The 27,640-nt window shown below is 38.1% G+C and overlaps 1 protein-coding gene across 2 annotated transcripts in view; it reads left to right on the top strand.

The window, feature by feature from the left end:
* The window catches only part of LOC123021146 (toll interacting protein), a 45,793-nt gene that overhangs the window by 8,016 nt on the left and 10,137 nt on the right, over positions 1-27,640 (top strand). For both annotated transcript variants that reach the window (XM_044425634.1, XM_044425633.1), the window contains exons 2-5: positions 13,173-13,322; positions 16,746-16,928; positions 19,743-19,895; positions 22,895-22,985. In XM_044425634.1, coding sequence (XP_044281569.1) covers positions 13,173-13,322; positions 16,746-16,928; positions 19,743-19,895; positions 22,895-22,985 — 577 coding nt within the window. The remainder of the gene's footprint in view (positions 1-13,172; positions 13,323-16,745; positions 16,929-19,742; positions 19,896-22,894; positions 22,986-27,640) is intronic.

The raw sequence follows: 27,640 nt of genomic DNA, 5'->3' as shown, positions 1-27,640 counted from the left end.
AAGCTGCTGCTGGTGTTGGAGTTTTTTTTTCTGCAATTGAACTTGGCTCATTGCCAGGTACAGTGTGATACTCAGATTAATTTACTCAAATATACACTTTTCAACAGTACTTATTGCAGTCAGTCTTCATCCAAGAATATTAAGAGTTGGTGCACTATATAAGCTAACCTTTGACACCCTAAAGATGTGCTGAACTATAACTCCCATTGTGTTATAAGAACACAAGAAAAGCTATGCTGGATCAGACCCAAGGTCCATCTAGTCCAGCACTCTGTAGCAAACCAGCTGGCTTCTAAGCAGGATGGTTGCAAGACCTCCACCTGCTCAAGCTCCGCAGCAACTGAGGCATGCCAGCCTGCCAAAGGAATTAGCATTCAGTCAGCAAAGCTAGTAGCCACAGATAGTCTTTACTTCCATGAATGTCTCCAGTCCCCTTTTAAAGCCCTTCAAATTGGTGGCCATCACCACTTCCCATGGCAGCAAATTCCATAATTTAATTATGCATTGTGTGAATAAGTACTTTTATCTGTCCTAAATCTCCCACCAAACACCTTCATAGGATGTTCCCAGGTTCAAGTATTATGAGAGGAGAAAAATGTCTCCCTCTCTACTTTCTCCTCACCATTATTTTAAACATCTTTAATATGTTTCCCCTTACTCATCTTTTTTTCTAAGCCAGCTTTCCCCAACCCGGTGGCCTTCAAAGTAATTTGGACTGGAACTCCTAGAATTCCCACCCAGGAAGATCATTAACAGGGAATTCTGCGTGTTGCAGTCTAAACATGTCTGGAAAGCACAAGGTTGGGGAAGGCTGTTCTAATATAAATAGACCCAGTTGTAGCTGCTCCTTATAGGGGAGCTGCGCCAACCTCTTGATCATATGTGTTAGCCTTCTCTATACTTTCTCCAATTCAGTAATCTTCTTCTTCTTCTTCTTCTTCTTCTTCTTCTTCTTCTTCTTCTTCTTCTTTTGATAAGGTGACCAAAACTTAACACAATATTCTAAGACTGGTCATACCAAAGAGTAGTATAAGGGGAGTAAGATTTTGGTAGTTCTATTTTCTATTCTGTTCATATTTATGCCTAGGATGGAGTTTATGTTTTTCACATCAGCTGTACACTGGACTGACATTTTCATCAAGTTCTGCTGCCACCCCAAGATCCCTTTCTTGCTCTGTCACTGCCAGCTCAGATGCCATCAGCCCTTACCTGAAGTTGGGATGTTTTACCCAATATACATTGCTTTACACTTGCTTACATTGAACTTTGCTATTTTGATGCCTATTCCCCTAGTGTGGAGTGATCCCTTTGGGTATCCTCATAATCCTAAATTGTTCGGTGTCATCAGCAAACTTGGCCACTTTAACTACTTACTCCTAATTTCAGGTCTTTTATGAATAGGTTAAAAAGCATTGGTCTTAATAGAGAAACCTGTGGAACTCCACTGGTGACTTGATTCCATTAGGAGAAATAGCCATTTATTCCCACTCTGTGTCTTTTGTTCTTTAACCAGTTAGTGATGCCATTATTCCATGACTGCTTAATTTGCTCAAGAGCCTTTGATGTCAGGGGCTCCATCAAAAGGCCTTTGGAAGTTCAAGGAAACAATGTCTGCTTGATTGACCCTGTATTTATTGATTCTATCTTTCATTAAATGCCTTCATGCAGTTTACACAAAACAGATGTTTAACTGTCCTTTAATTTCCCAGATGCCCCTAGATTCCTTTTTAAAAGTTGATGTTCCATTGGCTATTCTCCAGTTTTCTGGTGCAAAGGCTGTTTTTAGGGACATATTAAATATTTTGGTAAGAAGGTTAGCAATTTCATGTTTGAATTCGTTGAGAATTCTAGGATGGATACTGTCCAGACTGGATGATTTGCTGACTTTCAGTAAGGTTGAGAATTTCATCTTTTGTCACTACTGTCTGCCTTAATTCTTCTGACTTTCTTCCAGAATACATGAGCTCAGGAACAGGTATCTGCTGTGCATCCATTCCTGTGAAAACTGATGAAAATTTTCATTCAGCTTCTCTGCAATCTCCTCATTCCTACTTAGTCCTCCTATAGTTCCATTATTGTCCAACTGTTTATTTAGCTGCTTCTTCTGCTATATTTAAATATTTCTTTATTGTTGGCCTTGATATTGTTGGTGATGTGCTCCTCGTACGCTTTCCTTGCTTCTCTGCTTGCATCTCCTTTGGGCAAGCTTGTGGTCCCTTCTGCTTTTTTTCATTTGAGCTAGACTCCTTTTTTTTTTGAAAGAAGCTTTCTTCTCCCTAATAGCTTCCTTGATGCTATACGTTAACCATGGTAATGAGTTCCTGGACATTGTGCTACCTTTCCTCACTTGTGGCATGCAGATTATTTGTGATCTTATTATAGTGTTTTTGAATAATCTCCAAACAGTTGCATAATGTGTATGCATATCTGGATGGTGTCAGGTTGGGAAAGGTGACCCAGGCTGCAAGCAATTTTTTCCCTATATATCCATTGTTTACAATTTGTGATGATGTTAACACTGAATAAAAACTGAGAACCTATATTTATTTGAATTAAGATATTTTCCTGATCCTTTGGGGGTTTGTATCTTATAATGAGGGGAGTGTGGGAGGGAATGTATGCTTCCATTCTTCATTTGTTTACCCTAGGGTGAACCATTAACTCAGCTGGCACAATAAAAAATGTCCAGGCTGTGTGTTATGCAAGGCTTGTTCAGCTCCTGCTGCCTGAGTTCTCATGACAAGCTGCAGTGGGCAGTGAATATCATACCTGAAAACACCTGTAAAGTCTACTTTTTCACTTTTGTCAGCATGCATTGCCAGACTGTTGCACTAAATGCCATCCCCATTGCTTTGTGCTTGTTGTTTTGCATTTCAGATAGAAAGTGGAAAGAGCACAGCCTGAAAAGCTTCTGTTTATTTTAAGTAGTGTATTATGTAGATATCCAGAACGTTGGAAAAACCCATTACTATGAGTGTTCTTGCATTCAATACAGTCAAAGAACATTCTGCCTCTAAAAATACAGAAGTGCAATGTACTTTTACAAAGCAGTAGAGACGTGTAAATACAAGAGGGAGTATTTGGCCCTGTTATAATTTATAGATCTACTGAAACAACCAAATTACACACAGTACTTGCAATTGCGGTTACATTGCTTGAGACAAAAAAATACCACACATTCTAACATATAAATGTTAGTGACCACTGTAAATATGGACTTAATAGCAGCATGAGGTATAGACATTAACAAACAATTATTTCATGAGATTTGGGAAGCAGCGTTAGTCTGAGTAATCCCATAAGGATCCCCTGCCTCAACTCTGTGAGATTGTGGCTATGCAGAGTGATATCCAGAATGAGTAAAACTTTATGGTTCAGTTTAGTCTGGCCAACTCTAGTGAATGGAAGCCATCTTCAGTCCCAAAAGAGGTATGCATAAGGGGAAAAACAAAGAATGCAGGAGAATAAATGAGCCACTGCGGTTTGAATTGGGTGGAAAAAGCAGACAGAGAGCTGACTTGGAGTCATGTGGGTAACCCAATGGTACTTTTGGTTCCCCTAGACATCTGATGGGGAACAGGAACTGTATATAAATGCCCAGGGTTCACCCAAGGCATTTTGCTGCCTAAGATGAAAAGCAAGATGGCATCCTCCCCCCCCCCCCCCCCCATGTATAAAAGCCAACAGGACTTGCTGTTACAACAAACTCCAATACTGGTGATGGGACATTATCCTGCAATGGCCCTGAAGGGAGCAAGCTAGCTGGTGGGGTGGAGAGGGTACAGATTAGGGTGCAGATCAGGGTGCATGACCCTTTCAGCAATGCTCTCCAACACCTTGTCATAACTCTTAACTTCTGCTCCCACTGTCCGCTGTTTGAGGCAGCCACATCACACTGCCTTATGATGGGGCTTGCCCTGAATATGATCAATAAACAATATTCCCTGTTGCACGTACTTAATTCTGCCTGTTACTGTGACTCAGTACCCTCATGATGTTTACCCTTAGTCCCATCTTTTATTCCATCCAAATTAGAAGCTGCAGTTTTAACAGGAACAATAGGAATACCAGGACTAGTCCATCTCCCACAGCTGTCAGCAGCTGGTCACTCACTGGTTCATGCAGGGAACCAGTCCCAGCAACCTTCCTATTGCTCTACAGATAGGAAAGATCTTTTTCTCTTGCCTTTACAAATTGATACCAAGCTAAGGCTGGAGTTGCTGGTGAATTCTCTACAGGATTTTCTGCAAGACCTTTCTACAAGTCGCTATTATGGTAATCTCCCTTCAGCTCAGCTCTAAATCTGCAGGGAAGGAAAGCACCTTTCAGCAGTGATAGACTGCTAACATAACACCCTGTGTAGTTTAGGAGATTCCTTACAAGTATTATCTGCCGTGGTATTACAGTGTTAAAAAAAAAAAAAAAAAGGAAAAACTTGCATGCCAGGAGATAATTCAATGGAAAAGATGAAGGAAAATCTCATGATTTTAATAATGTTTGCTGGGGTAGGATGCATTACTGAGACATAATACATCATAAAAGAAAAGGATTGCCAACATGAAGTGTTAAAATGTCCTTTGGTATTTTTTTTTATTTTTCAATTTATATCCTGCCTTTTTCCTACAAAGGGCTCAAGGCAGCTTACATCATTCTCCTCCTCCATCTTATCCCCACAACGACCCTGTGAGGTAGGTTGGGCTGAGAGTCTGTCACTGGCCCAAAGTCACCCAGTTGGCTCCATGGCTGAGCGGGGACTAGAACCCAGATTGCCTGAGTCCCAGTCCCATGCTCTTAACCACTACACCACACTGGCTCTCAGATATTTATCTAGTGTTCATCTTTGTAATGTTGCTAAAATTTTAGCATTGGTTGATTCAAGTATGTAGGTGCATGTGTGTGTAACATCTTATCATTTCAAGCATTATTTCTTCATGAACTTTTGCAGTGGGGTATGCATGAGGGGCGTGTGTGTGATTAGAGAACATGTCTCTCTTTTCTGTTCTTCTCTTTTCCCTTTCGTCTTTCTTTTTGAAATCAGAAATGTACTCCTGAACTTTTAAGAACTTCGAGGGAAAATTTCAGATGATCTTGATTCTTATGACCCTGTACTGCAATGGCCTTCATTTGACCTGTTAAGCAAAGCTCTTACTCAACTCATCCTTTCAAAAATTGTTAGAAAGCTCAATGCTACCTGAAAACTGTAAGATGCAAACTGTAGGATTGTTACTCAGTTTTCTTTGGCTCAAATTAGAATGCAATAGCATGATGATGGTATTTTTATTGAAAATATATATCTGATTGGATGGCAATTACACACCACCATAAGGAGAACAGATCTATATAAAATTTTGATTTGATAGTAATTGGACAGTACCAAACAGTTTCCACAGACTCAACTACCACTGGTGGAGAAACACTAAATCTTTCCTTTGTACAAGCACTTGTGCATTGAACGTACAGAAACAAGCTTAGTTCATTTTCTTCTCTTGTGCATAGTGCAGAACCTAGAGTCTGCCAGTGCACAATTGCTGCCAAATATGCATGAACATTTTAACTACTGTCATTTAAATAGAAATTTAGGAGTCAATAAATCCCTTATATTAATTTGCATAAGAGTGTTGTTGTGACAAGAGGGTCATTTACAGGATACATTGAAGGAGTGTGCTGAGCTAGTCTGGTGAATTCTGGAATGGCAGCACTTATGGCTGCAAGAGATTCACTTAAGGATGCTACTGAAGTGTGGGTGGTGATTTGGCATTGTTTCACTAGATGACATCAGCAGCTGGGGAATAAACGGGCAGCAACATGTTTTTAAGAAAATATGGTACCTATCTAGACACTTTAGAAAGAAAACTCACATGTTAACTCACAAGGCCTCATCCTCCAAAGTCTTGTTCCCCTAATTCACCGCAACTGACAGTTTAAGGCAGTTCTCAGCAACCATGAGGATGACATCACATCTCTCACACGTTCATGGAGGACCAGCAATTGCACTCTTAGGAATATTGTATTCCTTCTTGCAGTAACCAAACAGAATGCAGCTAATCTATAAAAACAGTTATAGATTTTTAATGATAGCAGAAAGTTAGGCAACATCTTTTCATTAGAAGGGCACCTTGAGCAGAGAGGAAGTGGGAAGAGGAGCATTTTTGGTTGTTATTTACAATTATTTACAATTCTCCCTCCTGGGTAAAAGGAAAGGGCTCTTTTGGCAGTACATAGCTTTCCAAAGGATTTGCTGTGTAGATATCCAAGAGACCCTTCAGCCTTTCCAAAAGAGTGCTACTAGTCAGTTATTTCTTAGGAGGCCCAACATGTATTGACAACACAAAAGAACCTTGCAGTCTGAGGGACTCCTCACCACTGTGCTGCTAATACTGAGGGCTGTGGCCTTTTTCATTGGAACTGCAGCAGCTGAGTCCCTGTTTCACCGCACCCCATGCTCACAGAAACATCACAGTGATTCGGTAGCATATGGAGGTTGCAATCCTGCAAACTGGCTGTTTAAATCTCATTGATGTTAGTGGGAGTTTACCAGCCAAATGATGTGTCGAATTGGAACCCAAGTCTGTATAATGCCCCTGGATACATTATCCTTTTAAAAACATTGACATAAAAATACAAGTAGTATGAAGACTTCTGCACTAATATCTATGGGTAAAATGTCCATTAGAAACTGCTTGGTTCAGTTTCATCTTTCACAAGCACAAAACAAAATGGAAGTGGTTGTCGTTTTATCTTTTGAAAGTGCCCTGCTTGTAATTGATAATAAGATTACAAATAATAATATAGAGTGATTGCATTTAAGAAAATATTGTAAGGTTAGGATTTTCAGTGCCACCAGAGACAGACAACTGTCCAGCTTTCAGTGGTCCCTAGGTAGCAGATTTACATAAGGCAGAACCTTATATATACAAGAGTAAGTCCTATTTAACGTAAGTGAGATTACACTAGAGTTTGGTCTGCAGCCTGAAGCACCTTTGAACATCCTGCCTGAACAGGTTATATTTGAATTCAACATTCATTTACTTTTTTTACATTTACTTTTTTTGTCAGCTGCTGTTCACCTGAGCAAGGAAGGGATTTAAGTGCCTGAGGTATAGAAAGCAGCTGGATGCTTTTAGGGAAATAAGAAGGTGGAAGAATTTGGAAGATAATTTGCATAGCTTGGGGCTATAAACATGCAGGTATCTTCCCCACCAGGGTGTTGAACTTGTCTTCCTCTAGCAGGACTGTCCAGTGCTCTGGGATGCTCCTGCAGGACCTTCTGCATCTTGAACTGGGAGTTAGGCATAAACAGCAAGAGGTAACCAAGGCAGAGCTTTCTAGATTCTACATTGACTTTGGAGTTCCACATCGGTTCTAGGATGACATCCAGTAGGGTGAGCCCTTTGCCATCCTATATCTGTATGGGGAGAGGCTCCATCACCAAGGAGGATGAGGACATTATCTGCCCTGAGGAGCTCGCAGGCGAGACACAGAGGGGTCTTTCCATCTTCCAGGTGAAAGCAGTCAATCCTGTTGATGTAGGAGTTCCGACTGGGTGGCTTGTGTGCAAAGCTGATGATCAGCACCAAGATGTCTCCCCTGTCAAAGGTTACAGCCATACCTAAGTGAAGGGCAGAGGATAGGCAATAGCAGAAATGTTCCCCCAGGACTCCTCTGGAAAGTGAGACAGCAGGTACTGAGCATCAGGCAGGTAATTGTGCACCACTGCATAGAGTAGAGCTTCTGAAGATGAATATATCCTCTGGCTGGCATTTTCCTCCCAATAAAAATACTCCATTGTCCTCTTATCTTCCAGCATCCACACAGGCTTGTGATCTGACAGCCTGGTAGAATATTGCTCTGTAGAGAGGGTGTGAATATAGACAAATCAATTTTGGGTTTGAAACTATATGCATAATTCCAAATTTAGACGTGCAGTTTTAGGATGGCATTGTGTAAATCTGCAATGGCAAAAGAAAACTGAGCAAATTGAAAATGGTAATATTCTCCATTGGTAATATTACCAATAATAAATGGTAATATTCACCAGCAGACAGTGTATTTGCCAAAATGTCGCCATGTGTGCATTTTTAGCTATAGTGCAAAAGAGCAGCAACTAACACTCATTAGATGATGCATTGTGTAGACTTATGCTAGTGGCTGGGTTGGTGTTTGATTGCTCTTGATGACATTACCCATTGCTGCCTGCTGTTGATGGAGTAATTTCCAGAATAATGAGTCATCTTCCTTGCAAGGCTGTTTTGGCTAATTCCTTTAAGGACAAGCATCCATTCTCATCTCTCACTGTTAGCCAAGGATACTGGCACCTTCTTCCTGAATTAAAGCCTATAAGTGCTTTTTCCCAGCTATAAACTTTTTGTCAACATTTAATTTTTTAAAAACATCTGGATGCTAAGGGATATTTTGAAACAGAAATAAAAATGTTGGTTGCATATAAGCTTTTACTATTGCAAACTTTTTTTATGCGATTCTTATAATTTCTGTAAAGTAATTTATCAGCATTTTTGTTATCCAAATTCCTAAATATTTAAAACTTGAATCACAGAGATCTAAATGAAATGTTCTTTTAATTTCTGTTCTCCTATAGGGATATTTATACACAGTAATTTAGATCCTTCATAATTTTATTTCCCATATAGCAATAAAATATTTACAAAAATTTTTTTAAATGCTGCATACTTTAATTGGATTTTTAAGAAACAAATTACAAATTTCTGCTGCTTATTCTTTACTCTTATTCCAGCAATATTAATAATTAATATTTTCTCTAATAGTGGCCAGTGTTTCTATGGCTGATGCAAATATCAATAGCAATGAAGAAGTACCTTCCTTGTACCTCTTGTAACACCAAGGTAATCTTGGGGAAGTAGTATACAGGCTGTCCCCAGCTTATGAACATGTGCCATTCCTGAAAAAGCAAACATTCATCTTTAAGTTGAATTTGTATGTCAGTTGGACTGATAGGTGTGAAAGGATGATTTGAAACAAGGGAGTAGAAAGATTTAAAAGGTAACAAAGAAAATTAGTTAGCCCAAAGGAGGGGAGGGGCCAAAATCAGGTAGCACAAAGTGTGGGGAAACAGGCACATAGGCAGGAGGGCCAAATACTTCCTGATTGTTTATTGACAAGCTGGGCAGAACAAAATGAGCCTATTGTAGCTCACCAGGGGCAGGTCTGAATTGGGAAGAAGGGCTGGTGTTGGAGCAGCGTGGAATCGGTGGGCAGGAAAGATTTTAAACTCCCAGTACTCCAGCCAATGAGGGGAAAGGAGGAGGGAAGAAGCAGCTGGGGGCAGGGCATAAAAAGGGGATGTGAACATGTGCTCAGGAGAACTGCCTGTATTCTTCTGGTCTCAGTTCAAGGTGCTGGTCTTAACCTGTAAGCCCTATACAATATGGGACCACAGTACCTGTTGCAGTGAGAGACTGAGGAAAGTTGAATCACTCCAGATTAGGCAAAGGTTGTCTTGAGTCTGAGTAATTCCATTTGTCCTCAGTAACCCCTTAAGCTAATTAAGCTTAGGGTCCAGCACTATATATATATATATATATATATATAGCCTGGAATGGTCCTGATAATGATACTGTCTATTTAGAACTGTTACCTTTGTTTTGTGGTGTTATGCAGAAAATACATTTTGCTTGGAGTTTTTGTTGTTATTTGGAATTTGTCAATTATATCCTAAATCTGTTTCCAGCTAGCAAAATAAAGGTTTGTGGCTATGACAGTTATGGTTATAATCAAAGATGTTATGGTGTTGAAGCCTACTTTGTACATTAGTGTAATTGTTGAGAAGACTTTAAGGAATATAATTAGATCACTTTCAGGTAATACCAGTTGTGATAGTATCAAAAATACTACCACACATAATTTTGTTGTAATTGTTACAAACACCTGTCAGCTAGGTCAGTATTTTCCCATGTTGAAGCCAATTTACTGTACACCCTATGCATGTACACTCAGTTTCATGTAATTCAAGTGGATTTTCTCCCAGAGAAATGTGGATGGGATTGCCATTTTACTATATTGGTGGGCAAAGACAACATTAAAAAAACTTCCTAATTTATAGCTCAGTGTCTTAGCAATTTCAATACATCAGCATTTATGGATTTCTGATTTTGGGGAGTTCCCATATGTTATGTGTGAGTGGCTTTTGTTGGGTTGGTTCTCAAGCATAAGTTTTCCTTGTGACATACAGATGGATGCTTATGAAGTACAGTTAAAGGATGTTAGTTGCTTTCATCATCACTGAAAGTGAAATGAGAGGTGCTTAAACTTAGATTTTTCTGCAGGAGTGGAAAAACTTGGGTTGTGCTGACTACTTTTGTATGCTATGTATCTCAGATAAGAACTTTTTCTTGCAAGACTTCATAAGAATAGATATTTTCCCTTGTACTACCATGTCAACAGCTGTCGAGAAAATATGCTACTCCAGCTCTGTATACTTCAGACAATCATCTGAGTGGGATGGTGTAAATTGGTGACTTACAACAACAGGTGGTTGGACCAGATAGCCTCCCTGGCCCCTTCTGATGCTACTGTTTTATGATTCTGTAATAAGGCTATGTAGAATCCTCAAAAAAGGACAGTTAATTTAGGAATTTTCTTTCTGCATATGGAACAGTGGTAGTGGCAAAGAGAATCAGAAAGTAACAATAGTATTTTATTTATAGCATGGAATGTTAAATCTTTGCATTTCATCTCTTTAGAAATACCATGCCTACCACAACTTTGTTTGCCTTTGATAGGGATTTTTCTGCAGCTTTATTCTTAGCAGTAATGTTCAAATTTGAAGCATATGCAAATAGCAATACAGTAAGTCATACTGCTAAAGTATAAACATAATGAAAATTCTGTGTTTCTTGTATATTTACTTCTAGCTCTTTAGCAGTGCCATTTACTACATGTCCTTTAGGCAAGTGTCCTTTTAGATAGAGGAAATAAAGAGCATAGAACTGAGCACTTCAGTAAATATGAAATGTGAAGTCCTTGGAAAGACTCTCATTTTCCATTGGGTTTGGTAGGCAGAACCCAGCACATTTTGGTTTGCCTTGTTTGCTAGCCAAAAGCTTCTCACTAGGATTTCCCTGCCAAATCCCTGACTTCAAGTTGCACCCCAGAAATTTCTGTTCCTTTCTGCAACCCCAACTCCTACCTTAGAGAGGAGGGTTCTACTGTGAGCTACAGCAGAGGCATATTAAGAACCTTGCTGTACTTTCTGTGACCATCTTGTAGCTGGAGGTGGGAAGTGCAAGTATTACCTTGAAGGAAACACCCAACTGATATAACTCTGCCTCTAGCTTTAAACTGGAGACACATGGGGAAATTTGCCTTAATACATTTCAGTCTTGCCTAGATAATTTAATTTTGCTGAGCTTCTGAGGCACTTCTTACTCAGGAGGTGCTGCTTCTGCTAATTACATTTAATGCTACTCCTACATGTGAAAGGTATTGGAGAGCATGAATACCTCTTGTAGCCAAAGGCCATTAGATTTCCTGGAATGAATAGCAAATACTTGCTATTTATGAAGGCAAGTATTTGAAAAGTTAAATTTTGCTGGCTACAGCTTCCATTGCTACAGTTGTCTTGTGTTAAAATTGCTAATGTGTTGCTTCATTTCATATAAAACAAGCTTAGTAAAATGCTGAGCTAAGCTTTTCATATACTCTATGGTTCTAGGACTCTTCATTGTGAAATGATAAACTGTACTGTTTTTACCTTTATAGTTATATAAAGATCTTTATTAATTCAGTTCAATTAATCACATGATTGCCAAAGCTATTTTTCAAATTAGAATTTTCTGAACAACCAGAACTTTAGAAGTCACAAATCTTGGTATCTGAGCACTATTTTCTGTGAGCAAGAGCATCGTGAACTAAATATTCTTTTTCTTATTCTTGATCTTGACTATAATTAATGGTCATTGACCTGTCTGATCTATGAAGACTTCTGTAAATGAACTCAACCAATCTGTTTGTCATGTGAGAGTTCTCAGAGTTAATAAGGTCTTTTCCTACTTTCTCTTGGGGGGTGGGGTAGGAATTCTAATTATAGTCAGGTAAATATTGACAATATTTTTAAGGATTTCCATGATGCTTTCATTGCATAAATTTGAACTAGCCGTGTGGCTCATAATTGCACTCTGTTCTTGACAAATGAAGTTGAAGTGAGGGATGCTGAAGAACTATTTATTGAAAAGGTTTTAAAACTAATGGAGAAGGAAAAAGGTTAAAATAGGTGGTTAACATGAAGAATGAAATCAGGTTGGATTTCATTTAAATTACTAGTCAGTAAGACTAGATTTAAATTATGTCTTTCTACATAATTTGCAGGTATGCCTGCCTAGGTAGAAAAATGTCATTAAAATATTCCCAAACTGGGTCTCTTTGACAGCCAGCTGCTATTATATGATTTCTCCTTCACAGAAAGAATAATATGATAAACCTCAGGCTATACACAAAAAGATTCAAAGACTTGTGGAGTATTCTGCCCAAAAGGGTTCCCTTATATTTTTCCTGCTTGTCCCTCCCTCTTCAAACTTAACTTCTTGCACAGATCTATTCTGTTCCTAATAATATTCTTCTATTCATTTTTTTTTTTGAAACTTCATGCTTAAGAGGTAAGGGGTTGATTCTGTGTACAGAGATTTGCAAAGGAAGAATGAGATTATGGACTTTTTCTCAAATCTGTATGTTTATTTTATATCACTTTTGCTGTAAAGGAGAGGCATTTGATCTCTGTAAACACAAATTCACAGTTTTGAGATCCGTAAAATCAAGCATGTGATATTTTCTAGATATAAAAAATGCCCAATGATCTTACAGAAACCTCTGCAAGAGCATGACATTGTGAACAGTTTAATGGAATTCATTTACCAGAAAAAGTAAACATTGAATGTATATACAGCCTCATGCTATGTAATTAAAAACTGATCCTTATTTCATGATGAATAACCTTTGGACTATAATGTATTTTAAACAGAAAGCTATCTTTAGATAGATTTTTCCTCAAGAAGCATTTTATTTCTTTTAAATCCTATTTAAATAACTAATTTTTATGCACTGTGATTGAAATTTATGTAAGAAATGTATTTAAAAGGAGCAGATTTATAAAATGAAAAATGGATCAAAGACAATCCCATTGACATTTGTTTTCTCTAAAGGTATACATTGGTGAACTTCCTCAGGATTTCCTTCGCATCACTCCAACACAACAGCAGCAGCAGATTCAGCTGGATGCCCAAGCAGCCCAACAATTACAGTATGGAGGAGCAATGGGTACTGTTGGAAGACTAAGCATCACTGTAGTGCAGGTATTAAAAACTTATTTAAATGTACCACATGTTTAGATGTTATGAACCACCCAGAGGGCTTCAGCTATGGGTATACAAATGTGGTGGTGATGCTTTGAGTGTTGTGCTAAAGATGGCATTGCCATGGTTGGTACACCTAAAAAGTAGCAGTGGCTTTACACATTATTACTACTTCTTGGCTCATAAGCAGTGTGTATCACTCTGACAGGGTAAAACAAGTTCCATACAGTACGAAATGCTATTTATGTTTGGAATTGCATGGATTTAGAGTAATTGTACCCTCAAGCCATTAAATAGTATCAATTCTGAGAGCAGTACAAAGAAGGTGAGTAAATATGCTTTCCTCATTGGTAGGTTTTAAATTTCTAACTTTGGACACTTAAAATTTTGGTGGTGATTTTAAAATGGAACTCTGTTCCTAAGCATAGCATTTATTTAGGGCATTAGTGAAGAATGCCCTTGGTAAGCCTTTCATGAATATAAAAACTTCAGTAGGTCTGTGTTTGCCCAGGAATACTATGTAAAATGCATAGTTGTAATTGGAAAATGGTTAAATGCAAGGCTTTCAAATCATCTCTGGACACATTAGCCAGGTTTGCATGTCACATTGTGCCACACTTCAAATATGGCACAGTGATGTGTTTGTGCTCTTCAGAACTTGCAACACACCTGAGAGACAGTCTGTCTCTCTACATACACACACATACGTTCAGCACCTCAGACAAAGCACATTTGGAGTTAGCATCTGTACAAGACAAATTTAAAGAAAAACTCTTTCTTTCTTGGTTCCTCTCAGGTCCACAAGTGCATATTTACAGCTATCTAACATGCCTAATTTTGCCAGGTCAAATCTTTTCTTCGTTTCAGTTGCCAAAGGGAGAACATGGCAAGACTGCATATAAGCTAATTTGTGCATGGTTGCCAACTGTCATTTGTGTAGCTGACAGTTAAAAAGTGTAAGTAAGTGGGGAAAAGTAGAGAAAGAGGGTGCATCAAAAGGGGTCGGTGTCAGTATCACCCGCTTAGTAATGTAATTGTCTCAAGTATAATGGATGTCTCAATATGAGATGGATCGACTCCACAAAGAAAGCCACAGCCCTTGGTTTATAAGGGCTGAACAGGGCTGTGAAGGACAGGACATTTTCTAGGGCTTTCATTCATAGGGTCACCCTAGGGAGGTGAATTCTGTCAGCTCAACAATTTTGCTTTTATGTGCTGCCAGGTCAAGTGCCTTCCACCAACACTGTGCTGAGTCTCAGGCAACTCCAGAAAGGGAAAATCTCTTCCCACACATCTCCTTTTGATGTGGCTCCTTTTTTAGAGTGGTAACTGCACTGGTTACTTTCGCTGAGATTTCAAAAAGAACTGCAGAAAATTATGCAGTTTCCAATTAGGTTGGGAAGTAAATGCAGGGGAACTTTGTGTGTGTGCAGGGGTAATATTTCCCCTTTCTGGAGTAGCAGCAGACTCAGGGGAAGTGTTTGGAAGGTGTCAGTTTGACACAGTCAAGGATTACATTCAAGGAATCAATGTCCCACCCCCTTTTGGTGCACATTCTTTCTTCACATTTTATACTTTACCAAGGATTTTCCATTGACAGCTTTTTTTCTCTGGCAGCTGTGTGCAATTTAATCTGTATACAATTTTGCCTTGTATTGGATAGTTATACGTATGTACTTGCACACTTTCTTAGGACTGACAAAGGGGGAAAAACAATTTTAAGGACCTGAAAATGTTTTTAAAAGTATAAAACCCAAATGTGTGTTTTTTATGGCTCTGAAAATTGAAAAGCTGAGGAACAAGTGACAGTTCTGCCAAAGTGCAGTTTTGGCATGAGTGGAAGAGAAGTCACTGGCAAGATCATGAAAGAGTGACATGGACTATTGCTAAGTCACTCTGTAGTTGTTCCCTTCAAGACACACACACAAATATCCTGAAATATCCCATCATAGGTCCAGCAAGCACTAGAATAACCCACAGCTTCTCAAGGTGGCTTGTTTTTGATAAAAGAGCTACAATGCAGAAACCACACCAGGGTCAGACAAGATTAATACCCACCACAGCTGGCTACTTAAGGAATGTTCTTACATCATGTGAACCATATCATTATCTTGGTATTGCTTCTTTGTCTGCTTATACCTTGAAAATAAATGCAGACTGCATTCTCAGAATTCTCAATATACCTAATGAGCCTTCAAATGAATTGCAAATAGATGGAAAAAATATCTAAGTTTAAGCTTTTGAGGAATTAATGAAAACAACTCCATGAACATCTTTTTGTAATGACTATTTTGGAACCTCATGTTTCTGTTTTGGTTTTTAAAATCTGAGACATTATTTAATAAAAAGCTCTTACCTTTTTAGTGATGTTTTCTACTGCATACAGTTTGCCCCCTTGTTCCCTGCTAAGACACAAAAATGCATAGCCCTCTAGGCAAGGCAAATGCAGTAGATCTTTGGCCTTGCTAATACTATCTAATCTAGAACATAAGATGAGGCACCAGTTGCAGAGAGAAGGATGAGCAAACCTTGGGAGGCCCCCAAGGAACTGAATGCTCTTACTCTTTTCGATGAGAATTTCTTTTAAATTTGAAGGCATTATTTTGCAGTCTCTCTGTAATGCCTGTTTTATACTCTGCTCAGTTTTGTTATCAACAGCACCACACATGAGGTGTAAGTCCAGTGTATAGTTACCTTTGAGCATGGGTCGTCAAACTACGGCCTGCGGGACGGATCCAGCCCGCCATGGCCATCCATCCGGCCCATGCCACCATTGGCCACCTGCGCATGTGCTTGCTGTGCAGGTGGGGAGGTGGTGGCTTGCCCGCTCAGAGATGGTCTCTGAGCGAGCAAGCCGCCACCTGCCTCCCGTACGCGCGCACTCGAAGATGGTCTCAGAGAGCAAGCCACCGCCTGCCTCCTGTTTGTGTGCACTCATTGCTGCATGGGCGGGGCGGTGGCGGCTTGTTCACTTGGAGATGGTTTTGGACTTGCGTGCGCCTCGTGCCACCTCGCGTGCACCCCATGCTGCCTCATGCGTGCCCCCAGGCACCCCCACCTCACCAGCCTGCGACAGTCACTGCAGCCTTTCAACTGGCTCCCTATTCAAAACGTTTGAGGACCCCTGCCTTAGAGCTTTACAAATTAACCTGCACACATGCAGCAAAGTAGGTATACATGCATCCCTTTATAACATTAAATGTAATCCATTCTACTCTGGGTAGGTGAACTTAATTTAAACTCAGCCATTTGATTTGGCAGAAAGCCTTGATTTGCATTTTCATTCTAATTAATTTGTTTAAAAAATTATTCTTACTGGTTAATATAACTTAATATTTTGATTACAGCAGAAAGACATGTTACAGTTTAGGAAAACGAATGAAACACCAAATGTATTAATTCCTTTTATGTCTGTTTCCTTAGGCAAAATTGGCAAAGAATTATGGGATGACACGCATGGATCCATACTGCAGAATACGACTTGGCTATGCTGTGTATGAAACCCCTACAGCTCATAATGGAGCCAAAAATCCCCGATGGAACAAAGTTATTCAGTGCACAGTTCCCCCTGGAGTGGATTCTTTCTATCTTGAAATATTTGATGAGGTTAGAGCTGTGTATGTATTTTAAGTGTGATTTAGATGGGCTTTGGGCTGAAGAATACCTTTTTGGCACAACTACTGTTTGGTTTCAATTCACCCTAAAAGAGAACTGATCATTCTCTGCTTCTTGCCCTGGGCTGTCAGGATTGGCAGCAGGGCTTGGCATTTAGATGCAACTTTACACTTAGGGGCACATTTTACTCAACTAATAGCAGTTGTGTTAGCAGCCTTTTTTTCCTCACCCCTGTACCCTCAGCAGTCATCTCTAAGCTAACAACTTTTTCTGATTATGACAATAAATGAATAGATTTTAAAAGACTTTCAGATGTTATCAACACACAATATTCTTTCATTTCCCCAACAGAAAACCCTGAAAGTGAAAGAAAAACATATTTTCCTCTGCAGTTCATCTTAATAACCTTCATGTTAGCAATATAAAAAACTCAAGTTTTCTAAAGCATGCAAATCCTTTCAGGTTTCAGTCTTGTTTGATGCTGACAGGCAAAAGTTAGGACATGAATTAAGACCCTTCTGCTTGCATTCCCTAGCATCTGGTGTACATAAGCATCTTACCTTTGATACTGAGGGTAGCATATAGCCCTTATGACTAGTAGCAATTGCTGGCTTATCCTCCATTACTTGGACTAAGCCTCTTTTAAATCATCTGATTGGTGGCCATTACTACATCTTGTAGTAGAGGCCTATAAAAGACAATTACTTTTGAGGGGTTTCTTGCTAGGATTTGCTTCTATTTCTGTAATATTTGGTTGGATCTGGATGAAGTACATTGAATTACTATTTTTCCTTTTTTTTTTTTTTTTAAACAAATTTTAATTTTTTTTTTTTTTTTTTTTTTTTTTTTGAAACAAGTATTAATGTGTTGTGTTATCCTTCAGTTATTTCCACTGAATCTTGGGGAATTTTGTAATGAATTATTTCATTAAGTCCCACTGATTTCAGTGAACAAAAAGAACAAATATTTATTAATCAAATGCCTTTTGGTTGCTTTGGCTTATAATGATCCTGCATTGGGGAAATTTGTTTGAATGTGGTAAGGACTGTTATAAATATTACACACTATGGTGACACTCTATGAATCAGATCTTGTGCTAGCAGCAGGAAAGGAGTTGACAAACTCCCAAATCTCTTTACTGTTGCTTATCATCCTCCACTTTCCCTTTTTCTTTTCTGAACATGTAATTATTTCAATATCCTCTTGGGCTCAGGACAGAGGATCTGTAACAGTTAGAATGATGTTGGACTCTTGTAGATTAGCACTAATGTGATTGCACAGTTTTTTGGGTTGCTTTAGCTGTAATATAGACCAAAATGGTGGTGAATGCTACTCCCCAGGGTTTGCTATTATGAAAGTGAATTTCCAGTATGAGAATAATAATTCAGTTTCTGAAACTTTTTTGCAAGCAATTTTCTTGTTCTTGCTGTCCAAACTATTAGAATATCATTGTGCAGGTATTCAGATGAGTTGGCTTGGAAATGTGTAAGGAAGAATATAACAAGTATTGTAGATTTACTTGTTATAAGTATGATTTTATCTCTTCTTATTATTTTTACATAGTCTCATATATAAATGCAAATGGATTTCCTCTTGAACTGTGTTGCATTAAACAAATAGACGTTGTATTTCTTCCAAATATAGGAGACTTAAGGTTATATAAGTGATTATATTATTTTCATTAAAAGGCTATTGGAGGTGCTCAGGAAACACTATGGTAGAAGCTTCCTTCCTTGATAATTCTGACTGTTGTTTCACTGCCATTCAGTACTTTTAATCAGTATATTTTACATCTTCCCAATACTTTATACTGATCCAAGTGAGAACTCATTTGCTAGATCAGGGTGGCTGTTTAACTGGCTATGGAAAAAGGTATAGGACTTTAGAATGTGTCATAATCTCAAATAGATTCCTGTCTTTCCAGAAAGGTAAAGACTAAAGGAGGAGATGTTGACAAAGCATGAGGATGATCTCCTTTTCTTCCATTGAAGTTAATGAATTAATGAAGTTCCTATCCATTTCATACACCTGTGGTTATGGTTCACAAAGAGATGTACTTTACAACAGGAGTGGGCAGAAAGTAGATCTCTAGATGTTTGGGAATTCAGCTCCCCAAAGCCCTTACTAACATGGCTGAAGCTCAGGAGTGCTGGGAGTTCAAGTCCAAAATATCTGAATATTTACTTTTTACCAACCCTGCTTTAGAGGGTGACTTGTGGCTTAGGGTCATACAGGTGAGATTTGTATGCAGATGAAGCTTTTAACTTTTGTTAATTTCTTTGTCAGAAACACTGAACCTTCATTGCTATGATATTTAGTGAAGAAAGAACTCCTACATCATTTCATTCCAAGGCCATCAGGCCCCCTCTAGATAGTAATCTTGATGCAGCTGCTTATTCTTAGAACCTAATTTCTAACCTATAATGCTAATATAAAAGCTCTGCTTTGTTTACCTTTATATTTTTTGTTAGATCAACTAATTCTGAGGAAGTTATGTTTCAGTTCATATTAAGATGTTAGCTTTCAATAAGCCTTGATGTACAGTGTCCTCCATGAACCATCACATTTCGTTTTAGGGATGAACTTATCATACACTCTGGAAAGAAAACTAGTTTCCTTCTGAGGAACAGATTATAGCAGATTACACTGAAGTAATTTTGATTTTGTGTGAATGCTACTTTGATATATTAATATTACATGCATGGCCTTGACACTGAATTTCTTTCCTTTTAACAACTATTCCCTGTATTTGAAAAGCAGTGAATTTCTGGATTTAATGACCTAAATATTTTTTATTACTTACAGCGAGCCTTTTCAATGGATGATCGCATTGCTTGGACACACATTACTATTCCTGAATCACTGAAACAAGGAAAAGTAGAAGATGAGTGGTATAGTCTGAGTGGAAGGCAGGGAGATGACAAAGAAGGAATGATTAATCTGGTCATGTCATATACGGTAAGCTCTATGATGAGAATTGCTTTTGCATAAGAGGTGATACATTCAGTGAGAAAATGAAAGGTGAAGAAGTTTTGTTGTTAAATAAAAATCAGGCTTATTTTACATTTAGGAATTATTAACCTAATACATCCAGCCTATGAAACAAAAAGTTCTGAGTTTTGGCATGGTCTTGGAGGTATGTAGGCCTTTTTTAGAACCTCCAAATTGCCTATTAAATTTCATTGAATTTACAAGCAGTTTGGGATTTGAGGGGGAAAATTGATTGCACTTTTTCTCCAAAGAATTGTTTTGCCAAATTTCTGGAAAATAGAAAATAGCAACAACCAGTTTCCAGGAGGGCAGCTGATAAAAGGGAAGCTTTCAAGAACAGCAAACCATTATAGTTATGCATTTATTTACTTTTATTAAATGCTTCATAAAATGCATGTATCTAGGTGATTCACTACACAAATAAAATCATAATCATCAACATAAAATTAATAAACACGCTAATACAGCTTAAAATAAATTATCAAGTATAAGAAATAAAATTGGACTGTAGGGACAGAAGTAATAAAATATTTTTAAATACTTTTCAAAATTTAAAATGCCTGAGAGAACTGAAAAGTCAGCCTAGTGCTGAGAAGGGGGCAGTGTGGGTATCAGGCAAACTTCCTTGGAAGGGCTTTCTGGAGCTGGGAGGCCACCACAGAAAATGCCCTCTTGTTGCCATTCTCAGAGCATCAGAATGAGGGAGCACTTTAAGAATGGTTTCCATGGAGATCATGGGCAGATGCATATAGAAGGTGGTGTTCCATCAGGCACTGAGGCCTCATGGCTTGAGGAGCTTTGCAAGTCAAAGCCAGCACTTTGAATGGGGCCTGGATTTGGAAACAAATCAATGTTTGCTTCCCAGTGCAGGCAAGAAAGGACAGACATACTAAGTTCATAGCAGTCAGCAGTCCCTTTGGATCACATGTGTCGTCATTAGTGCAGGTTCAGAGTAATTTCTTTGTGCTTTCACTTTAGAGTTACATTAATTTAAAAATCTGAGTTCCATGTATTAGAAGAAGCAGCTTACCTGCAGAAAAATTACAATCGTAGCAGCAAAAGTATCAGGGAAAGTGATCTCTCCCTCTCTCTGTGAGAGACAGTAATTTTTGAGCACTGAAAGGCTTTGCTGCTAGTCTTCTTATCTAGTTTTCTTACAGTCATTTGAAAACATTTAAATGAAACGTATTGATTCTAGTGTTTTACACCCTGCCATTTATTTTCACTTTGAGAAGTCACCATGCGCAGATTAGTGTTCTATCCGGAAATGCCCCTCCGTGTGTACAAAATCTTTTTTGTGCACAGAAAGGCCATTTCTGACTTACTATAAGATCCTTGTTTGAGAAAAGAGAATGGAAGTTCAAAAGAATGTTCCTCTTTGGACAAGGCATTGTTCAAATTCTTGCAGAAGGTATTGCACAACACAGCACAATCTGTACTGTTAGCCCTTGCACAACAGCTCACGGAGTAGTGACACTCCTACAATTCCTTCTTCTCCTGCATTTCTACATCCTGCCCACAGAAATCATTCTACAAGTTCTGTATTCTTTCCCTTAAAGGGAAATGGTGCCTAAAACTTTCTGCAGTTTGTTTAAAAATTTGGCTTCACTGGAAGTAATCAGACAATCTATTTTTTCCCTTATTTATTTGTATGAAGTGGTACTGAACAAAACCTAAACAAACACAATTAAAAATATAAAATAAAATAGTACAGTTTTCGTATGTAAAATTTAAATAAATCCATAATAAATATTTAAGTATTTGCATTTAGGAAGACATTAATGTATTAAAGATAATTATGCATAAACAAAGGCAGACCAAATAGCATATTTATCCATCCATAAATTATGCCTAAAGTCTATTAAAAAACTGAGAATTTCATTAAGTACTCCACCCACTGTGTCATCGCAGATGACTTTTTATTCTTCTGATATTGTAGTACTAATTTTCTAGTCGTCAAAAGGGTGCAGAAAATCCATTTGCAATGACCTTGTGTTAAATTTCAGGAGACCAGTAAGTAATTAAGGAGGACATGTATATCATATTAAAAAGCTTTCCATTAAAATGTATCTGAATTATAATCTCCCAGAAGGAAGCAGCCATTGAACATTGGCAAAACATGTGAATAAGAGAAGCAATAGCTTCATTGGACCTCCAGTGGTTGGCTAATTCAATTAAGCTCTTATCAGACAGATTGCACCATCCAGTATTCTCAAAGCATCTATTCTTGTTGCATTAAATATAATGCAAGATCCATTATCCCTTCTGAAACAGGTGACAATGAAGAACTCCATTCACTGGGCAAAACTGGGTGTCCAATTCATTATCCCATGTTTCCTTAAGACCCCGCATAGCATATTTATTCACTAACAATAAACTTTTATACACAAAGATTGTAAGCTGATGTAGCTGTTCACTCTCAGTCAATACTTCTAATAACACAGGGCTCTGAAGGTGTAAAACCAGCAGGGACGACCCTAGTTTCTAGCAAATGTCTCAATACATATATTGTCATGCAGCCATAACTTGCCATTTATATTTAGCATACAAAGCAGAAAATGACAAATAATGATCATCGGCTGACAAGCTGATCCAAAGTAGAAAATCATCCTATTCTCCAATCCTCCAAGCAAACATTTTCTTACAGTTAAGTCCAGATTTTTGCATTGCGTTAATTAGGGTGAAAATATGTGAAAATAAGTCAAATCGCAAGTGAAAATATGTGCCACACCTCTATTAACCACTGAAACTTTAGGAGGCAACATTCCTTTGAAATGTTAATTCATTCAGGAACATTTTGCTTTAATCTTCCTAGGAAATGTTATTGACTTGTGCCGAAATGTTGTGCTCTACATGTAGGAACACAGCAATCTTGAAAGATTTTGTGGAAATACATTTTTTTGCTGCTTCATTTTTGTTCCTAGAATCATTTTTGAAATAATTTTCTGTCATGCTTTAATACCTAGTCCTTACCAGCTGCCATGATGATGCAGCCTCAGCCAGTAGTCCTGATGCCTACAGTTTATCAGCAAGGAGTTGGATATGTGCCTATAACAGGTATGTTACCCCATCTTTCTCTTTGTAATATGAGCATTGAAAAAGAAATCTCTTGAAAATTGCTAAGTGTAAACAGGTGTAAGAGCCAAAGTCTGTTCCCTGAAGGACTCAGCTTTTAAAATTTAATATTTAGTGGGAAAATGTAATTTAAAGACTAATAGGATGTTTGCATGCTCAAGGTGTGTACAGATAACTAGAGATGATGTTTCTGTAGTTTTTACTTTAGCTGCATTCAGCTGCAACACAGTGTAGCATTCCAAGGATGAGCCATGGTGATCTCTGGATTTGTGCACTCCCCCTTCTCCTCTGGCATAGGTGCTCAGAAGCTTCAACCCATAGTTTATTTTCCAGCAACCATTAACTGCAGCTTGTCCGGGTTTTTGATAACATGCAAGCTGCAGTCTGTCAAAAACAGAAGTTGAAAGAATTCCCCCTCATGAGAGCTCTGGGGGAGAAGGGGTCTGCAAGTCTTAGGCTTCCTGTGGCTCACTCTCATAATGCTATGGCTTTATGCCAGAAACTACCTGGTACATTTCGTATGTTACGTGTTTTCTTATTTATGTTTTAATATCTGTCCAGTTTGGCTTCATGGAAATATAGTTTTTCAGACAGTGCTTATTAAAAGCCAAAAGTTCCTCTTAGCGGTGTAACTAGAATTGTTGCACTAGAAACATGGATAATTTGATGTGACTTGTTCTCCTACTTTTTGTGTCCTTACCACTCCCCTTTTGACTTGTGCCTGGAACCGTTTGGGAATTGTGTTAAAAAAATACTTTCTTATTTATGTAGAAGGAATGCTTACCTGCATAGCTTTATGACTGCACATAAATATGGGTGATCTTGAATGGTGAAAGACTACTTGCCCTCAGGAGTGCCTGATTATTCTAGACTTCTTTCTTCCTTACCAGTTAAATTGACTAAGCAGCTGTAATTAGTTTGTAATCTGATCAAGTCATTTCACTATTATTTAATTTCTCTTGGACTCAGACTGCAGAGAAAATAGGAAAACTGACCAAACAGATTCTAAAGATGTTCTGCTCTTCTGTGTTTTGTTTTTGGTTTTGTTTATTTTAATAGCTATCAAAGTACCCATTCTGTATCAGAATTAGTGCCACTAGAGGGTGGGGGAACTTCTCCTATTGTTCATGAAAAATTATTATACACAGGTTCTGCTGATTTTCAACAGCAAATCACTTCCCATTCTGTATTTTTACGGTTTGCCAGTGCTACTATGCAAAAGAATAAATACTACACTAAAAGAATGCTCTCAAAGCAGGCATCAGTGTGAATTGGGGATAAGAGATATTTCAACTGCTTTCAAAGTTTGGGACTTTATGGTTTTGGAATGTTATTGTATCACCAGTATGTCATGTGTTTTTATAATTTTGTGTTGTAAGACTGACATACTTATTACATCTGTTCCCCTCTCCTTGAAACCAGGCACCAAAAGACTAATAATTTGTATTTCCTAAACTTCTGATAGCTGAAACTTTTTTATCTTGCTCATCACCCCTGTTGTAATTGAAATACTTTTCATACTCATAACTGAAATAGTGTACTTTTAAGAGCTGGTAAATGGCAATGGATAACCTCCTTACAATGGTTTATTATAAAGACTGATCCCATCACATTCAGTGCAAAGATAGAACAGAACCTAGCCCACTGGAAGTTGATTAGAAAAAGGCAAGACCAGAGCAGTTAATTGCACAGTCACATATTTATTATTTATTTGATTTATATATGCCACCCAATTAGCCATAGGCTCTCTGGGTGACATACATAGGTGAGCCTTCTCTGGGATAGTTCAGGATCATGCAATCCTTGAATTATTCAGTAATCTCTCACAACAAAACAAAATGCTCTTTTTTGGATTGATTAATTTTAACTCTAAGTCTGTAGGCATTATTTCGTATTTGTGTTTCTTTTAATTATCCTGAATATCATGTTTAAAGCTTCACATGTCAGGAGTAGCTATGATAGCTGGCTTTTTGAAAAGCAACAAAGTCCTACGGTACCTGAAAGATCAAGAGATTCATTATAGCACACACTTCTGCAGATTAGAGCTTAGTCAAATTAGCAATTATCTATACACACACAGGTTCAGAAAGCAATTGTGTACAGTGGATCCAAGAGCCTGCTGTAAGATCTGCAGAGCAAAATGTATTTCCAATAAGAACAGTAAACAGTTCTTATTAGTATTACTATATTTTACCTGTGTTAATTTATCACCTGTAGAATGAAAAGTCTAAACAGAATAGAATCCAATTTGCTGATAAGCTAAAATTGATCAGGGTTCTTGTCCAGGAAAGCTTATGCCACAATAAATCATTCCCCAAGGGGGGCTACAAGCCTTTTCTAGCTTGATGTTAACTTTTTTGTTTTTCATGAGTGTACACTAAATCATGGTGCGTTGTGATGTGTTGGAATATAATATTCTTATACCCCGCATTTTTCATTTTTTAAAGCATCACTTCTGCTGCTGCCATCTGTTTGGCTTTTTGTTGCTTCTTTTAGCAGAAAGCCCTATCACTTATTTCCTTTACTTATGGCAGACATAATGAGCTAGAGGTCTATGGGTGGTGTTTGGTCCCTGTTCATACTTTATGTGGCCCTTCTTTTCATTCCCAAGCCACATTTGACCTGCAGGATGACATTTCTCACTTGTCAAGAGTTCCTTGAAGAAGGAAAGTTGGGGCAGTCTCTCAGAACAGTATTTGCTGCATAAAGAGCCTCTCTTTTCATTTTGTTCTTAACCTGACCTGAACTGTTTGTCAAGTGAGTTTGCTCAGTGAGTTACATTAGCCAGTCAAAAGGAGCACAACATCCCATAACATCTTTCTGAAGACAATATGCTGAACCCTAACTCAGTCCCCATTGGGAAACAAAAGTCAGCGCTCCTGTGAACACAGACTTCTGGACCAGCTGTCCAGCAGAGGGAAGCAATGATACCTATCTCAAAAGCAGTGCATAAAGTGCTGATTCTTACTTGACACAGAAAATCAGACTCTTGGAAGAGGTCTCTGTGACATCTCCAGGTAGACATCTAATCCCCTTGAACAGTTTATGAGGGATTTTGACATCACAAGCTGAAGATGTTGGCCATCTCTGGCAGAGTTACTGATCAGATTGTGGCTATTTCTTTCACAGAAAAATTCTTGTTCGTAGTGGACACCTAAATTTGGCTCTGTAAATGATTAATACAATAGCAAGCTAGGAAATTAGTAGGAAATTTACCATCTTGCCTTCAGTTGCATGGATCTCTGGGAGGAAATACCTTGTTCATGGTACAATTTTCAAAAGGAGGTTCCAGCTTTAGCAACTATCTTTTTTTTAAATGAAGGTTATTAAACATTGGACTTGAGAGATGCTTAAATGACTTGTGACATATTTCATGTTGTCTTAAAGTCTCACAGTGTAATGCATTCTCAAAGTTGAATTGTACTGGGATCTATAGACAGTTGTTCTTTTGTATTTGATTTAAGAGGCATAAACCTGGATTGTGCAGTTCCCCAAATACATTCCTTCTTCCTTCCATTTAGCACTTCTCAGTTCTGTTTTATAGAAGGAAGATATGACTTGGCATATAGCAGAATGGAATTACCTTCACCAAACATGAAACAAATATGTAGAAGACCTTCATGGTCATATGTATAGTCTTCCTGTGGTGAATGCATAAGTGTTAAATGACCAGAAGTAGGTATTAAATTATGTTCGCAGAGGCTCAACAGTGGGCTTGTTTAAGTATCTTACTTAAATTGAGATTCAGATGTCCTGTTTGTCAGATAGCTCTGTGATCTTCATTTAGCTTCTCTAACACTGCTATCATTCCTCTGAAACTCTTGTCACAGTGAATGAGAATGCAGTCCATATCCAAGGAAAATTATTCATTATTACCCAATTCTTATGTAAAAGAGCAGAGTGTTGTGGCATCTCCAACACTGTCACATTTATTATGGCATAAGTTTTTTGCAGACTCGAACATGCATCTGCATGATGGATTATTGTGAAGAGAGCTGTACAATTTCTAGAAATTTTAAAGCCATAGAAAAGCTTTCTCCCACACATTTCTTACCTTCTTATAAGATTTTAACTTATTTAATATGCATAATTTATGCCTCAGCATGTTTGATTGTACATATTTGCACATACATAAACCCATTCTGTATGAAACCTACATTGAGGTAAAAGCATATGACTGCTGTCTCAAATGTCTAAATGCTTTAGTTTTGTACAAGCACAATTAAAAATATATCTAATACGAAAAAGAGGAACTACTGAAAAATGGTACATCATATGCAGTCTAAGCTTATATATCTTGACAACTGAACCCACATTTTCTAAAGTAAACCAAGGAAAGTGCATTCTTAATATTAAGAACTAGCAACATTTGGGTTATTTAGTTAAACGTCAGAAAAACACTGAAAGGGATGGTGTATATCTGTTATGTACACAGGAATTTGGAGTAGTTTTGGATGTTGCCTGTGCCAGCCAGTCCCACCGGCAACTGAACAGGAAGCTAGTGTTCCTTGGGCAACCCCAGAAACAATGGGAGAGTTCAGCAGAGCTCATATGCGCACGCATGTGTGTACATGCACACGTGAAGAGTACAACAAATGAAGTACAAACATATCGAATCAGTGTCAATTACCCATATT

The sequence above is a fragment of the Varanus komodoensis genome, unplaced genomic scaffold, assembly GCF_004798865.1.
Source record: "Varanus komodoensis strain SLA01 unplaced genomic scaffold, ASM479886v1 scaffold16, whole genome shotgun sequence".
Taxonomy (NCBI): Eukaryota; Metazoa; Chordata; class Lepidosauria; order Squamata; family Varanidae; genus Varanus; species Varanus komodoensis.
This window is presented reverse-complemented; position numbering and strand designations above follow the sequence as displayed.